Here is an 18,010-nt window from a genome sequence, read left to right on the forward strand (position 1 = left end):
TGATTGCTACTGCTTTGAATAATAGATGTAAACAGTTTTTATATATTTAAATTGTCTTTCTAGATTCAACACGTAATTCAGTGATGCATTCGTTTAATTTCTATCAAACAATGCAAAAGCCGACGTAATGGAGAGTCATACACGTATGATACATCAACACTGCATTCACTGCTGCACTTCACTGTTTAAATTGTATTAGAAAATACATTACTTTCCATTCCTCCAAGTTCAATTATTGTTTGTATTATAATCTTCTTTTACAAAATGAGATCCAACAATGTATGCGTGTGGGTGTATATGTATGTACAAAACTGTGTAGATTATTAACATCATGCGAGTGTGTATGTCTGTGTGGGTGGGTGTAGGTATATAAAGCATCGTTCAACGTCAGCCTTCCATGCAGGCATGAGTAGAATGCTTCGACAGGAGCTGGTCAGGCAGAAGCCTGCACCAGATTTCTGTGTCTGTTTTGGCAGGATTTTTACAGCTGGATGCCCTTCCAAACACCAACCACACAGCAGAGTGGACTTTGTGCATTTTACGTAGTACAAGCACAAGCGAGGTCAGTTTTGGCAAGGTTTTTACAGCCGGATGCCCTTCCAAGCGCCAACCACTTTACAGTGTGAACTGGATGCTTTTTAAGTGGCACAAGAACTGACTGGGTCACCAAGTAACTTGCAAGACAAAAAAAATCTTTTGAGATGGGAGGGGGCATTGGAGGAGGGGATCTTGTGTCAGATGATGAAAGGTTATAGTGAGACAGAGAGACACAAACAGATGAGTACAAGGCTGCCCGGCTGGAGAGAGACAGAGAGAGAGAGAGAGAAAGTGGCAGGATAGAGATGGTGGCAAAGTGTCAGGCATACTCACAAGGGACGGATATCAGAATATAAATGGGATGGTTGAGTGAAAGAAGATATAGATGGTGGCAAGTGCCAGGGCACATAAATGAGGTTCAAACGTCATAATATAAGTGGCAGGACATTACCAAAGAAGCGTGATTAGAGAGTGGGGAGGGAAATGGGTATATAGAGTGGGGGGTCTACTGGATAGCAATGATACAGGGAAACAGAGCCGTGAGGACAGGATTGGGGAGTGGGAGGTGAGAATAGTGCATGAAGGAGGAAATGTGAGGAAGAGAAGAGTTGTAGTTTGGTTTGTTGGGGTTAGGGTTTGTGTGAGAAGTTTTCTTGTTACGTGTGGGTGGAACACATAGCACTTCTAGAACTCAGTTTCGCTGATGTGGGCGAGTCTTCTCAAGAACCTCATATTGTCAAACATCTCGGTCCATTGTCATTTCCTCCATGAGGCCCAACATACTGAGATTTCTTTTCGAATTCTGCAAAAGATTCAGCAATAAGAGTAAGGTTATCCGCATATAGCAATTCTCATAAGCATCCAGTTTTGAATTCCTCTGTTATGGCCTGGAGGACTATAATGAATAAGAGTGAGCTGAGAACTGTGAATCTTGATGAACCCCTACTTATACGCTAAATTCATCACTATTTATAGCTAACTTTCACCTTACTGACAGCACCACTGTACATGGCTTGTACAGCTCTAATAATCCACTCCTCTACTCCTAACTTCCTTAGAGACCACCAGATAACAGCAGGAAACTCAGTCGAAAGCTTTCTCCACGTCGATGAAGGCTAAGTACAATGGCTTACTTTTGGCCAAATACTTTTTCTGCAGCTGTCTCACTTGGAAGTTAACATCTGTGGAACTTTTCCCAGGTACGAAATCTAACTGCATCTCATCTAGTTTAATTCTATTCCTCATCAATTGAGCTATAACCCTCTCAGTAACTTTTATGACTGATCTAGCAGTTTGATACCTCAGTAGTTGTTTCTATCTTAGGCATCACCTTTGACCTTGTAGCAGCTAACTATAATACTACTACACCAGTCATTGAGGAAGGTGCCTTCCTAAATAACTTGATTAACTATACTGGTGACTAAGCTGTATCATACACCAACGGAAATTTTAATAATCTCGGCAGTGATTCCTGATGGCCCAAGGGCTTTCCCTGTCTTCATATCCTTAATTGCCTTACCTATTATGCAGCTATCAACTCTGATGGCTGGTCCCTCAATTGGTTTAATATTTGGTAGACTTGCCTTCTCCCATTCATTTTCCACATTTAGTAACCTTTAATAGTGACACTTCCATACATCTTTCTTCTGAGTCACTAAGTGCAAGCATATCATTATCCATTCGCACACATTTCTCACCCACCGCATCTCTATTCTCTCTGATACCTGCTTTGCAATCCTAAACACCTCAAATCCCTGATCCTCACGCTGTACAACATTTACAAATCTCTTACCTTCTGCTATTCCTTTTACTATGTAAACTTATCGCCTCGCTGTCCTTCTGACTACCTGATATAATTCTTTGCTCCCACCATTTTTCCAGTCTTTCCAGGTCTTTCACTTTGCTTTTATAGCACTTTCTACCTCCTTGTTCCACCACCATGTCACCCTTGGTCTAGCTGGGACTCAGCACCAACCACAGATTTCGTCTGTAGTTCTCGGTATATTGTCCCGCAGGAACTTGCAATTGTCCTCTAAGCTATATGTCCCCAACTCTTCCTCTTTTTTGTCAGAAACTTCCATTAGGAAATCTCTAAACTTGTGTCTGTTTGCTGGGTCTTTGAGCTTTCATAATTTTCTTTTCGAGTTTGGTTTATTTCTCTGAGTCTTTCTAGCTCTAATTCTGAAGTCACTAACTAGTAACCTGTGTTGGATTGTATACTCTTTACCTGGGAAAGATTTTGCATTGTATGCATCCATCTCTCTCGTTGCCTGGTGAGGAGGTGGTTAATCTGGCTTAAGTGCTCACCATCCTGATAAGTTATTAGGTGGCTGGCTGGCTGGCTGGTTTTCTGAAGTTAGTGTTAAAGACCATAAGATGATTTGCATCACATAACTCCAGCAGTTTTGTTCCCTCCTCACTTCTGGATCCAAAGCCATAGCCACCACGCACTCCCTGGAATCCATGGAGATGCTGTCCAACATGTCCATTGAAGTCACCAGCTACAATAACAAAATCACTGTCATTTGTCATTGAGGTAGTCTACAAAAGGACTTCATACTATTGGTCCTTCTTCTCATCAGCCAGCCCAGACTGAGGAGCATATGCAAAGATAAATGTAACTGTTAATTAATCTATGATAAGTCTCATCTTAATTACCTTATCACATACTCTGAATGTCTCAATTACCTTATCTACCCACTTTTCTGCTAACAGTATGCCTACATCACCCACCCCATCCTTCCTACCTACCCAGAAAAATTTTAATCTCTGTCTCTTACCCGTGAGGAATCTACTTGAGGCTCCCCTCCATCTTACTTCTTGCACACCAACACATCAACATGGCATCGCTCTAACATTTCAATAAGCTCCCTAATCCTCGTTTCATTGTGCCAACATTAATAGTAGCGGTCCTGAGATTGAGTACTTGGGAGTGATGGTGGGAAGACAGTTGTAGAACTTTCGTCATCACCTGAAAAGAAGATCTGTGCAAACCCTTGCTAGCTAGCATAGAGCTTTGGCACATAGTTTATTCATTGAATTGCAATGAATCACATTTTCCTCCATTTAATACAATATCTAGAGCAAGAACTAACAAGAGATGAAGTAGGTGTGAGAATAGGAAATATAGGTTGAGCAGAAAGAGAGAATAGGTGGCTACATATGACGGTTTAAGAATTATATGTCTAAATATTTATATATGAGATAAATTTAACATCATAAGGAGTATATGAGTCGCCGGGTGAAACAGTTCATGTACAGAGTAAAATGGTGTGGTGGATGACAAATTAAAGGTGTGCAAAAATGGACGCTGTGTACCGACTTTGCACAAACTAAGTTTAGTTCCCAAATGGGCTTTGAAGAAAAGTCGTACTATTTAACAATTATTATTATTATTATTATCATTATTGGGTCAGAGATAAGTGCTTATCATCAAAGTGACACTGGGGTACAAATATACGAAGCCCAGTATACCCATCATGACTATCCGTCTGATAAGGGTACACGATGCATATGCATCACAACCATATGTGTAAGACATGGTGATCTCATATCAAGATAAACAGCGCATAACCTTGCAGGTGGGGGCCCAGTTAGGATTTTCTTCAGGTCGAGTAGCCCATCTCGCTCAAAATGTCTCTGAATAAGGGTTGTTTAATGATGTTGAACAAAATACCCATGTTTCCAGAAGTGAATTATCAATACCACAAAGAATTCCTCTCAACACACGGCTATGGTGCTCCCTCACTGAGCAGAGATGCACATATCATCAGCCGCTAAGGGACTTAACTGGTTATGGTCAAACAACTGAGAAGCAAATCTTTGATATTGAGCAGAATATTTACTGTCGCCCATCTTTCATACCAAAACAAAACAATGTACATGATAATACTTGCAGTCAGTTAAGATGAGAAGCCATGAGAGGCACTGTTTTGTACTGCATCAGGGCATTTATCATCATTATTGTTGTTATTGTTGTTGTTTTATACATACACTCATATATGTAGGCGCATTTATACATCAATACATACATAAATAATACTATGATACATTATATATATTAATTATATATTTTCTAGTGCGGTGAATTTCTGAATGATTATATAAGGGTTTTAAATTTATGACGATATCCAAATTGTATATAAAGCTGAGTATTTAATAAATCTAACAGGTTATCTGGGCTGTTTTATTGATACAAAATCGGCAAGAGCTCTGGCGAGCAAGCCATGGACCACGTCAGATATGACTATTGAAAAGTGTAGAAAAGTATGTGGCAAGTGGAAGAATGTTTTTGCTGGTGTGCAGGTTAGTAATGTCGAATTAATTATTTTTAATCAAGAGTCCCAACTTTTCTCTATTAATCAATGAAATAGATTGACTGACATTAAAACTATTATCCGATTCTTACCCACAATTGTTGATCTAGCTGAGCAACAGCAAAAAATCTTGAGCGAACTAAAATCAAGAACAATCTATGTACAAAGTGCAGCTTCATACTACACGAAAATTTTATTCACATGCAGAAAAATAATCCACAGAGAAGTTCTTCTGTAAGTCAATGGGATGTTTATAAAAATGTACTTTTGGGGAAAAGTAAGTTTAAATCTAGTAGGTGTAAAAGACTATATAGTTATATTTTGACTATATAGTTATTATAACTGTGTCTTTTGTTATTTGTAACAACATATCAAAAGAAAAACAAAAACAGGCCATTTGTAGAAATTGTACTCTATATCAGAAAATTTTCCCAAATGTCAACCACATCTTCGACTGTATGTCAACCCAATCTTTATCATAAACATGTCTGACATGTGACGCTCAAAATATTTCTAGTAAATATGGCGACAATATTGGAGCAGAAATAAATTCCCAATGATCCAGGCCTAAAGACCAGCGTGTGTTTATATCTACTAACGCATTTTCATTTACTTATCTTAAAATTTAAATATTGAGATATAAGCAAAATATAAAAATGCATATTGTTCTTTTAGTTCTTTTTGCTTGTGTTGTTTTTCTTATAATTCCTGAGAAAAAGCACTTCTTGTCGCACTTTAGGGTGGCAGATATTGTAAGTGCGGAAACAGTTACAACAAAAATAGTGAGGTTGGTGGAGACAAATGTTTTTATGGATGTCCTGGTAATAAAGAAGAGTTCTGTGGAGGTCTATCTGCCATCTCGCTTTATCTTTCAAGTAAGTATTTCTAACTAAATATTTATATTCTCCAAGACAGTCAGTTTAAAATTTGCTTCTTCTGAAAATTTAAATCTTCAGATGTAAAACCATGCAACAATGCTAGAGTTGTTTGTAATTGTACATACCATTCCTCTAGATATCACAGTCATTGGAAGAGTCGATATCAAAGCCAGTTAGTATATTACACGAGCCACAGCTCACAGCAAGGTATGCGATAAGGAAGAAAGAAAAGTCGAGAGCAGTTGGGGTCGATGAAATACGTAGCAGTAGTACCAATAATTTTCGGAGCTCTGGGAACAGTGAGCAAAAATCTCGAGAAGTACGTGGAACAAACAGGGACTTCAATAAGGGTGGAGCACTTGCAGAAAACAGCACTGCTTGGAACCGCTCGAATACTCCGGAAGGTGCTCGAAAAATAAGAGGTGTTACCTTAGTTTACTGGTAGTGAACAGCTGACACTGTAATACATCTCCAGCGTTAGAAGCTGTGCAAAGGCAGTAATAATAATAATAATAATAATAATAATAATAATAATAATAATAATAATAATAATAATAATAATAATAATAATAATAATAATAATAATAATAATAATAATAATAATAATAACAAGAACAAACATACAAATATTTAGGGATAAATGAAGGCTCTGGTATTCAGCATGCAAGCATGAAAGAGAAAAGCAGGAAGGAATGTTATAGGAGAGTTCGTGCAGTCCTGAAATCTGAACTAAATGCACGTAACAAGGTGTTAGCTATAAATTCCTTAGCAGTTCCAGTTGTTACTTATAGCTACAATGTGTTGAACTGGAATATGAGTGAAGTAAAGAATATAGATAGGAAAATACGCAAGCTGCTGAGTTGTAATAGGATGCACCACCCAAAGGCAGACGTAGATCGCCTTTACCTTCCCAGAGCCCAAGGAGGTCGAGGCCTGATCCAATTTGAACTAGCTTACAAAACAACCACAATTGGACTGGCCAAATATCTCGAAATATCGAATGACTGGATGCTAAAGCTCGTGGAAAATCACGAGAGACGAAAGAAGCTTCATTCTATAATAAAGGAAAGCAAAAAATTTGCTACTGATCTCGTGCAGGATACCCAAACTGAACAACCCGAGGGAAGTACGGCAACTATTGTTGCAAAGAAGGTGAAAATGATGGCAATGAAAAAAGCGCACGAGCAATTGGCTGATAGGTGGGAGGAGAAACCTCTGCACGGCAAATATGTGACCCGCAGCAAACAAGCTGATGTTGACCAGAAGCAAACCCATCAGTGGCTACGGAGCTCAGGGCTAAAAGCAGAGAGCGAAGGTTTCATCCTGGCTGCTCAAGATCAAAGCCTATTAACCCGGAACTACCAGGCCAATGTGATGAAAAATGGAGCAGACCCAAAATGCCGATTCTGCAACGACATGATTGAAACAGTGGACCACCTAATCTCTGGATGTAAAGTCTTAGCACCAGTGGAGTATAAATTAAGACATGACAGAGTTGGCCAATATCTCCACTGGCTAATTAGTCGGCATTACAATATCAAAACTGCCGACAAGTGGTATAATCACCACCCTGAGGCTGTAACTGAAGGAGAAAATGTAACCATTCTGTGGGACTTTCCAGTACATACAGACCGAACCATCAAGGCCAATAAACCAGATATTGTTGTGAAAGACCAAAACAATAAAGTTTGCTTATTGATCGACATGAGCATCCCCTGTGATCATAATATCTCAGCGAAAGAGTTTGACAAGCTCAGAAAATATAAAGACCTACTCATTGAAATTGAGAAAATGTGGCATCTCAAGGCGGTTACAATACCAGTGATCGTAGGAGCACTAGGAATGATCAAGAAGGGAACCGAAAATTATATGAGAATGATTCCTGGCTTACCATCCCTGCAAGAAGTGCAAAAGATTGTCTTAACTGGTACATCACACGTATTGAGAAGAGCATTGTCAATGTGAGAACTGTTGCTGCTCATGTATTTTAATTTAACTTAAAAAAAAATGAACGAACTACTGAGTTTGGTTTAATGGCCTACCAATGTATACTATGAGTTTCTTTGCCCTAGGAGTCGGGAAGACACTCGGCAAGAAATGGAGACAAATTTGAAAGAAGAAGAAAAATAATAACAATAATAATAATAATAATAATAATAATAATAATAATAATAATATCGAAAAGTACCTTAGGAATGAGAACCTAGGTTCAAACTTTCCCCAAGATATATGATGAAGGCGGGAGGGTACATCAGCCGAAACGTTGTGTTAACAACTAACAAGATGAGGACAAACATCCATCAAATGTAAATAATGCAAATAATAAAATAATGATGCTACAGAAAACAAGAGACCTAATGTATTAGATGAATGGTAGGAATTCCTCCATGGATAGGAAAAAAGCAAACCGATCTGAAATCCCAACAAGCCCCAATGTGTATGACCTATGCACTTACAAAAACCTACCCGAAACTCACTACTGGAGAACTTTAGGAGAAAGTTAACAGAACTCATTGGAACTATAGAGTTCCGAAAATTCTGCAAACCAGACATCAAGAGATGCAAAACTAAAAAACCAGACAAGCTACTTATATTCCAGCACATTGTATCGCGCGCACGCGTGAGCGTGTGTTATAAATGGATAGACAGACAGACAGACAGACAGACAGGTAGGCAGGCAGGCAGACAGACAGACTGATAGATAGATAGATAGATAGATAGATAGATAGATAGATAGATAGATAGATAGATAGATAGATAGATAGATAGATAGATAGATAGATAGATAGATAATGTTGACGGCTACTTAGAAATTTTGCCGCTGGTGACTTTTTCAAACTCAATAATATTTGAATAAGTCACCACCAGCAACATTTTGAATAAATTGAAAACATTCATACAGAAATGTTAAACACGTATTGTATCCTTTGATGAGTTAATTTTTACTGTTGTTGTATGTATAGATAATAATAAGTATTTGTATGTGTGTGTATCGTACACACACACACACATACATACACACACACACACATACATACATACATATATATATATATATATACTATTCTCTTCTTTTTTTGCAGTAAAACAACCAATGAAAGATGGTAAGCAAATACTTGAAAGCATCGTCGCTCTTGTAAATATATGTTTTTCCGGTTTTGTTGTTTTATTCTTTCGTCTCTATGCCACCAAATGCCTGTGGGAACATGTTACTAATCAAAAGTTGTTGACGTTACTTTGCACATGTTGCTGTGTATCACTTATTGACAATAATGTGTTTTATTGTATATCTCTCCATCTCCGTCTACGAGCCATTGTATGCGTTTTTTATCGCGTGTCAGTGTAGGGCAGACAAATTTTGATTAGAGGAAACAAACTTAGAAAAGTGAACATCAGACGTGGAATATTTCAAAGTGATTGCTTAACTCAATTGCTGTTTGTATTGGCCATGATACCGCTCAGTTTGATATTGCGAAAAGTTAAAATAGCTTCCGGTCTGGGGAAAAGATGTGATCAGATAAATCATCTCCTTGTTTTGGATGATTTATAAAGATTTATACGAAAAATGACATCATCATCATCATCATCATCATCACCATCATTATCATTATTATTATTATTATTATTATCATTATCATCATCATCATCAACATCATCATCATCTTCATCATCATCATCATCATCACCATCATTATTATTATTATTATTATTATTATTATTATTATTATTATTATTATTATTATTATTATTATTATTCAGTAGTTTTATTTTTATAGCGTGCTTTCAATATTCTTTATTTCTTCATAGTTGTCAGGTACTATGACTCTTTTTTTTTTTATATTTTTAAGCTTCCTTAACGACCGAAAACAGTTTTCTGTTTTGTTCGTGTTTTGTGGCTGTTTGTATTAGTTTTCCTTGCTTCTAATGTAGGTATTTTGTAATCGTAAGGTGGTTATTTTGTAATAGTTTTCTAGCCTCTACTACCTTCCATACATTGTATATATAACCTTTCTATGTCAGATTTTGGGTGGTGCATCCTAGATACTGTCATTATTTTTTCTGTTTTCCTGTCTATTTTTGTTAGTTTATTTAATGTCCAGCTAAAGATATTGTTGCTGTAACTTATAAGTGGGACGGCTAAAGTGTTAATACCTATTATCTTGTTTTTAGCATTGAGCTCTGTTTTCAGTATTGATCTAACTCGTCTATAGTATTCTTTTTTTATTTTTTTCTTTCGTTTGTATGCGTTATATCGCATCTAGTTCATTGATTCCTATGTCTTGCTTTGGTCTAATTCTCTTTTTCTCACATCCAGTTCTGTTTGAAAGGGCTAAAGACAGACACTTTCCTCTTCGGCCAAGCCCTCATCAACTTTTACAAGTTTCGCTTGAAAAATAAAGTTGAGGGTGGAGAGGGAGGTGTTGCCTTGTAGTAAGTTTGTTGAAAGGTAAATATATGACCCGTGTGAAAGGACCAATTCTGAGCGTGCACCTTTAAAAAGGGAATTAAAGAAGGGCTCTTACCCTGTTGATTAGCCACCCTATTGGGAGTTTTTATTAGTTTAATTTTTAATTGCTATTTATATTGTTTACACGTGGAAAACCCAGTGTATCGTCCTGTTTTTATCTTTTATAATGTTGTATGCCATTTAATGTTTTGTATGTGAACCCTTGAGGCTAATAGAAGAATTTATTGTTATTATCATTCAGTAGTTTTATTTTCATCGTGCTTTCACTTCACTACCGAGCGCAGTTCTGTGTACCTTGGGTATGTGCTGTGATTTGTTGTGATGCTCTGATGGTTACTGTATTGAAAGTGTTCTGCGTAGGATGTGGGCAGTGCCCAGTAGTGCAATTTTCTGTATGTTATATGTGTTTGTAAGTCCTGGTATTTTTGTTATGTATTTGTCTGAATATTTTTTTATCATGCCTAATGCGCCTACTATGATAGGAATTATTTCTGTTTTTAGATTCCACATTCTAGTTACCTCTATTTCCAGGTCTTTGTATTTTGAAAGTTTCTCCATTTCTTTTAGAGAAACGTTGTTATCTGCTGGTATTGATACATCAATTAGAAAGCAGACTATATCTGGTCTGTTGGCCTTAATTTCTCTATCTGTGTGTATTGGCATATCCCAGAGTATGGTTGCTTTCTCGTTTTCTGTGACCTTTTCTGGTGTGTGCCTATACCATCTTTTTTCTGTTGTTATTCCATAATGTTGGCATAGCCTCCAGTGTATGTAGCTCCCAACTCAGTGGTGTCTGTGAATATATTCCTTCTTAGCCAGGACTGGGCAGCCAGAGATAATATGATTTATTGTTTCTTGTCCATCTCCACATATTCTGAAGTTACTTGTTATATTTCTTTTCATTACATGTTTTTGGTAATTTCTGGTGGGGAGGCTTTGGTCTTGTGCTGCAATTAAAAAACCCTCCGTCTCTGCTTTGAGTCCTGAGCTTCTCAACCATTGCTGGGATTTTCAACCATTATTATTATTATTATTATTATTATTATTATTATTATTATTATTATTATTATTATTATTATTATTATTATTATTCTTTCTTTTAACTCATGTTTTTGGAACCCCTGGAGTCTTGCATGCATAGCGGGCTTGCTACCTGCAGCCTATGGTACCATGCTCTTTATTCATCTCAACTATCTGATACTTTCCTGATGATTTGGGCCATGCCAGGGAGGCAAACTTTATTGGGCACTCTATTATTATTATCGTTGTTGTTGTTGCTGCTGCTGCTGCTGCTGCTGCGTATATATACATTTGCCTACTTGTATGTGAGCAGTAGTACAAAAACAGCTCTACATACATCACTCTGAAATTAAATTTTTTCAAATCTGCATCAGATGTGTGATTATATTGTCACTTGTCTATTTCTATTGAAACACTTCTCCGCGTTTAAGGATATATTGGCTGCTTTAAAGATGGACGTCCTCCTGCAATAGAAAATCGGTACTGGAGAGAAGATAAAATGACTATAGAAAAATGTCAGAATCACTGTCGAGAAAGAAGCACAAAATATGCTGGTCTGCAGGTAAGTAAATACAATTTAATGTTTCAATATTCTAATGTTCTTCTATGTATATGTATACACACAGATGTGTGTGTGTGTGTGTGTGTGTGTGTACAATATAGATGGACATTTCTCCATTAACTACAAGAAATTGTTAGCAATAGTTTAAGAGTATTTTATAGTTATGCAAATTGCAAGTATTCCAACTAAACCATCAGAGGAAAATTCTAGAAACAACGATTGAAGCCTGCTCAATCAGTGTCATTATTTATGTGGTCAAGTCCATTAATAACACATAATCGAGTTGTCTGTGAACCCCACTGAACGTGATTTGCTTTGTAGTTTTAACGATAGCTTGCTATTTTTTTCGGCCAAAAATTGTTTAAAAGAGACGTAGTTTAAGGCGAGGAAAATTTTATTCTGTCTGATAAAGCATGGCCATGTGATGTTTCTTATTACGAGGTTCAAAGAAAATTCATGTCGCTATAAGAAAATAGCGAAGGTTATAACTGAGCCAACTACAGCACATTATTGATATTTACTTCATACACAGTGAAGGGCTGAAAATTACAAACAATCTCCCGATATTTGAAATATAAATGCTCAAACCATTCCAGCTTTATTATCATCTCTTTTACTCTTTTACTAGTTTACTTGTTTCAGTCATTTGACTGCGGCCATGCTGGAGCACTGCCTTTAGTCGAAGAAATCGACCCCAGGACTTATTCTTTGTAAGCCTAGTACTTATTCTATCGGTCTCTTTTGCCGGACCGCTAAGTTACGGGGACGTAAACACATCTGCATCGGTTGTCAAGCGATGTTGGGGGACAAACACAGACACGCGAACACACACACACACACACACACACACACACACACACACACACACACATACATATATATATATATATATATATATACAACGGGCTTCTTTCAGTTTCCGTCTACCAAATACACTCACAAAGCTTTGGTCGGCCCGAGGCTATAGTAGAAGACACTTGCTCAAGGTGCCACGCAGTGGGATGAATCCGGAACCATGTGGTTGGTAAGAAAGCTACTTACCACACAGCCACTCCTGCGTCTATCTCTTCATTTTATTCATTTATAAATATTTGAACTTGTGCTAATTTCGTATTTCATAAATTAATAATTTAATTACCATCCAAGTATAACGAAACGCTATCAGATATCGCACTTAATGAGGTGGTTATATTTATCTTCTGTTTCGTTGATAGATAAGTAAACTTGGTACAGCGTCCGATAAAATGCCTTCAAATCCATTCTCCTAGGATCCATAAAGTAACATACCAGTCAGAGTTAAATTGTAGGGATAGATTTTATTGACTTTACAAAACTATCAGTTTCAACCAAATTAGAAGTCATTATTTACATCTTAATTCAGATGCCATTGAAATTTGTATATACCTTGCCATTTAATTGATTGATTGTCTTATTATATATTTTGAACCGCTAAAATTTAGCATGGTCAGCTATGTTACTGTGGCAACACTTATGAGACATATGGTCCATTAGGCGGAGATCATTGTAACATAGAATGTGCTGGAGATACTACGGAATTCTGTGGAGGGTACCTTGCTAATTCGGTTTTTAGTACACGTGAGTATTATTTCGTTCTGCGTTGATTTTATTTTATTAAGACAGCCAAAGTAGAAAGATCGTACATAAGTTAGGTGATGATGACGATGATGAGGAGGAGGGGTGGAGGAGGAGAAGTAGGAGGAGAAGGAGGAGGAGAAGGAGAAGGAGGAGGAGCAGGAGGAGGAGTGGGAGGAGGATTTGATATTATTGATTGTCGATAGCAAACGTTTCATGAACTAAATTATTGTACTTGTACTAATGAGTGCTAATGAGCAGAAAAGAAAAAAGAGATGATGTTCAAGCCAGAAATTTGAGTTTGAATATTCAGTGATCCTCCAATCCTTTTTCCAGTTTTCTGATCCTATCAGGGAAAACTATAACTTTCTCTTCCGGAAAGGATTTCGTTCATTCACTTCAACACGACAGGCTTTTCCATCATTCTCTTAGTAAGTGGAACTTCATTCTCAAGGAAATGGAGGGAACAACATTTAATATTCGAACTTGGCACTATGTCATCGCCAAGTGAACGTTTATCCATCCACTCCTACACACACACACACACACACATCCTTCTAACCTTATACATACACATATGTATGTCATTATTCAGTTTAATTTCAAGATTTCTTGCCAATAGATAAAGAGCCGGTTTCTAACCTAGATCCAACGCTCATTCATAGGAACAACATCAACAGGGTATTTTTGTATGTATGTATGTATGTATGTATGTATGTATGTATGTAATCTGGATAGAATAACTGCAAATTTTCGATAGTTCAGTACAGGTATTTTCTTTTTATGTCAATATCCGTTGGGTAGCTGATTTCCACAGCTGTACACAGTTTCTCTTCTCTATCTCAAATCATTATGTTAGGTCTATTGTGTTTACATTTTTAAGAAAAATTATCCCCTGCCGAACACGAACAATATAGTAATTATATTCTACCAAAGAAGCCAGGTGAGATTTGTTTTGATGCAACAATATTTTATCAAAAATTTTCAGTGAAAGAAGTTCCCTGTTTAATATTCGCTGGCAATGTTTAAATTTGGTCAAAAAGGTAATGAAGATTTCGTTACACATGCCGGAGTGGTATAAGAAATTTCAATTCAGTGAGTTGACCCCGGACATGTTTAAGTCTTTAATTTTGTTCAAGGGCTTACTGCAAGCAAAGATGCAGACATACATTCCCGGATATTTACAAAATGAGAACAGGACCAAAATTTAACTCTGTATTATAGCCATACTGAAAGAAACAGTAGGGAAGTCACGCGCGAAAGGGATTGCGATAGGTACCTTTATTTCCAGTCAATGTCTAGTTAATTACTTTAACTACCACCTTAAAAGTAAGATCAGGCTGGAAAAGTGATACCTGACACATAGCACGTTCCGTAAAAGATGGCAGAATGTGGGGAGAAAGTTGAGGATAAATGGAGCCGGCTAGGCAGCCATGCAACCGGAATAAAATGAAACGTCAGTCAACGGCTCTGGGCCTATGAGCCCAGGTAACTTTCATGTGACATGTGTAAATATTTATTTATAATTTTATTATTTTAAATCGAAATTTTTGAAAAAGGAAAATACGAACTCTTTATGTTTTGTCTGTCGTTGTACTGTCCCCTCTTCGTTATGCCCAGTGTAGCAAATAAAGAAAAAGTTCGTGTCGGAGGGTGCTAGTTCCACAGTCATGTATTGATAATTCAAAGTTCACAATTCGAGCTAGCACGTTGGATTGTTGGTTCTTAAAAGATTGTTGTTACGTTACGTGTGGTTACTGCTGTTTGTTTCGATTATATTGTTATTACACTGTTGCAGTGTATTCATTTATCGATAAAGATATAACAACGCCTGTGGAATACTCAACTCCTTTGCAATGAGCTTAATAGCTTATTTGTTCGAACTCATAATCGTAAATTCTGACTGAGATATGTATATACATGTGAATGTATGTGTGTGCATGTACATGTGTGTGTATTCCTATATAAATATATGTATGGGTGTATGTGTTTGTGTTTGTACTTTATATGTTACAACCTTCTCATTGTTAAAAGGCATCTCTTTTGTTGGTATTTTCAGATTTTAATGAGAAATAAGGTAAGTTTATAAAAGCAGCAAAATTTCGTTGCCTTTTTTGCTCGTATACTTTCTGTCTTTTCTATCCAAATTATTTGTCGTCTCCACATTTATTCTGAAAACCATAACTCTAATTAATAAATATATCGATGATAGTTATTGCCACTCTGAGTTTAAAATGATTCAGAGAATGTAACTGTCAATCTAAGTGAGACACAGCTACCTAAAAAAGTTACTTAGCCAAGTGACATATGTCCATCTTGCAATATATAATTACACAGAAATTAATTTGTTACGTTTGTCTTTTTCTCATGTTATATTTCACAATATGTATCGATAATTGATCCAGAGAACTTGATGTAGTATTCTAAACATCAGGTATAAAATAAGAAAATCACCCAAACTATGGTAGTTGAATAACAGTTATGCCATTATTCAAACAAATGCTAGTTAATTCAGTTGGAAACATCTCATCAAGGCTTTATCTATGAATTAAATTAATTACACCGGCGCTGCTCCAGCATAGCCACGGCCTTTAGGCTGGAACATATGAAAGAAATAAAAGATATATATTGAAGTTCATTTATTTACATGTTTAAAAAATTCTTGTGGAATATAGTATTCAAATATATTCCGAAATCTGTACAACTTCGGTTTCAATAATACTGTACATCGTATATATACATACTTACATATGGAATATAAAGACATAAGAGAAAGAAAATGGAAATTACAAGTCTCTTTATTCACGACTACGTTTCGACCTTTCATGTAGGTGAGATTTTGTGACATCAGGTAACTGAATACTGCGAACAGGCTTTAAACAGCATACTACAAAGTGTATATCCAAATATGAATTATTATATATGTGATATATGTATATATGTATGTTTCTTGACCGATCACCAAAGTTAAGCAACGTTGAGCTTTGTTAGTAGTTAGATGGGAGAAACCTTGAGAAACCTTGGAAAACTACCGTAAAAGATAAAAACATATATATATATATGATTCCCTAACTAGACAAGTATATAACAACATGACAGCCTATACTCGGTTAAATCCATACTTATGTGTAGATGTACCCGAGTGATGCAGACTGCAAAATGGATGCGACACATGTTGAACGGAGTCCTAACAATAAGGGACAGTAGCAAGATGGGTCGAAACGATCATTGTACTAAATAAAGACTGATACCAAATCCATCTTCTGGTTACTTAATCAATTATTATTATCTCAACTAACATTGCGGAGTCCCTGGAGTAGATCCAACGGAAATATACTCCGACTGCGGATGACACCAGGTAGCACAAGCTGTGCCAGTGCTCTACTCGACACTTCAACACACTAATCGACATATACCCTTTAGTCCGAGAGAGAGGGAGAGAGGGAGAGAGACAGAGATAGATAGGTAGGTAGGTAGGTAGTTAGACAGACAGACAGACAGACAGACAGACAGACAGAGATAGATAGATAGATAGATAGATAGATAGATAGATAGATAGATAGATAGATAGATAGATGATAGATAAATAGATAATCCATAATCGCCAATGGCTCATCGGGAACAAAGGAACAAAATTTAGGAAGGACTAATTTATAATATCTGGCAAAAAGGGAAGACGGCAAAAAAACATACATACTCATATTCATACACACACACACACACTTACATGTATATATATATATATATATATATATATATATATATATATATATATATATATATATATATATATATATATATATTATATAAAGGGCTTAGTAAAATAAATTACTTTGCCGCATACTGAACTCATTAGAAATAGCAGCTAAAAAACTTTTTAAAGCTATTTCTAATACTTAAAGAAAATCTCTCTCATATATAGTGTTTGCTTAATTCAACTCACAAAAGTTTGGGGGTAAGGACATCGAAAAATCAAATGCTAAGGTTATTTGAGAACGTACGTTTCAAGATTAGTCAAAACAACACTTCTATCATCAGCTCAGAAATTCCTTGGTTTGGATTTGGAAACACTGAAAATAAGAACATATAATTATAATTAATCTCCCTCTGATTATGCTTCGGATTGTTGAAATTATATATATATATATATATATATATACAGAGTACACATACACAGACATACAAACACACACACATACACACACACATACATACACACACACACACACACACACATATATATATATATATATATATATATATATATATATATATATATATATATATATATACAGAATATACAAACACAAACACACAAACACACACACACCACACACACACACACATATATATATATATATATATATATATATATAAAGTTAATCCAAACAAGAAAGCACAAAAGACACAACAACGTGAGGACGTGGAACAAATATAGTATTATTGGACGCTCAGGAAAGAAGGAAAGAAGGAGGGTTTAACGTTTCGAGCGGAGCTCTTCGTCGGAAACATAGGAGAAGGAAAGATCCAGAGAAGGGAAGACAGAGGGAAAAAAATCGCCAACGGTACACCCGAAGTCACAGGGTAATTAGTAGCATCCAGCAGTGCTAGAAATAAATCAATACGACTCAATAGC

The 18,010-nt window shown here is 36.4% G+C and overlaps 1 protein-coding gene across 4 annotated transcripts in view; it reads left to right on the forward strand.

The window, feature by feature from the left end:
* LOC115218681 (WSC domain-containing protein ARB_07867) overlaps positions 1-18,010 on the forward strand; it is a 73,450-nt gene that overhangs the window by 45,766 nt on the left and 9,674 nt on the right. For 3 of the 4 annotated variants that reach the window (XM_036508175.1, XM_036508176.1, XM_036508177.1), the window contains exons 12-17: positions 4,709-4,842; positions 5,593-5,728; positions 8,815-8,835; positions 11,651-11,781; positions 13,242-13,377; positions 15,434-15,451. In XM_036508175.1, the coding sequence (XP_036364068.1) occupies positions 4,709-4,842; positions 5,593-5,728; positions 8,815-8,835; positions 11,651-11,781; positions 13,242-13,377; positions 15,434-15,450 (575 nt within the window). In that variant the 3' untranslated portion in view covers position 15,451. The remainder of the gene's footprint in view (positions 1-4,708; positions 4,843-5,592; positions 5,729-8,814; positions 8,836-11,650; positions 11,782-13,241; positions 13,378-15,433; positions 15,452-18,010) is intronic. The other variant, XM_036508174.1, reaches the window with a different exon arrangement.

The sequence above is a fragment of the Octopus sinensis genome, linkage group LG13, assembly GCF_006345805.1.
Source record: "Octopus sinensis linkage group LG13, ASM634580v1, whole genome shotgun sequence".
NCBI classification, from domain to species: Eukaryota; Metazoa; Mollusca; class Cephalopoda; order Octopoda; family Octopodidae; genus Octopus; species Octopus sinensis.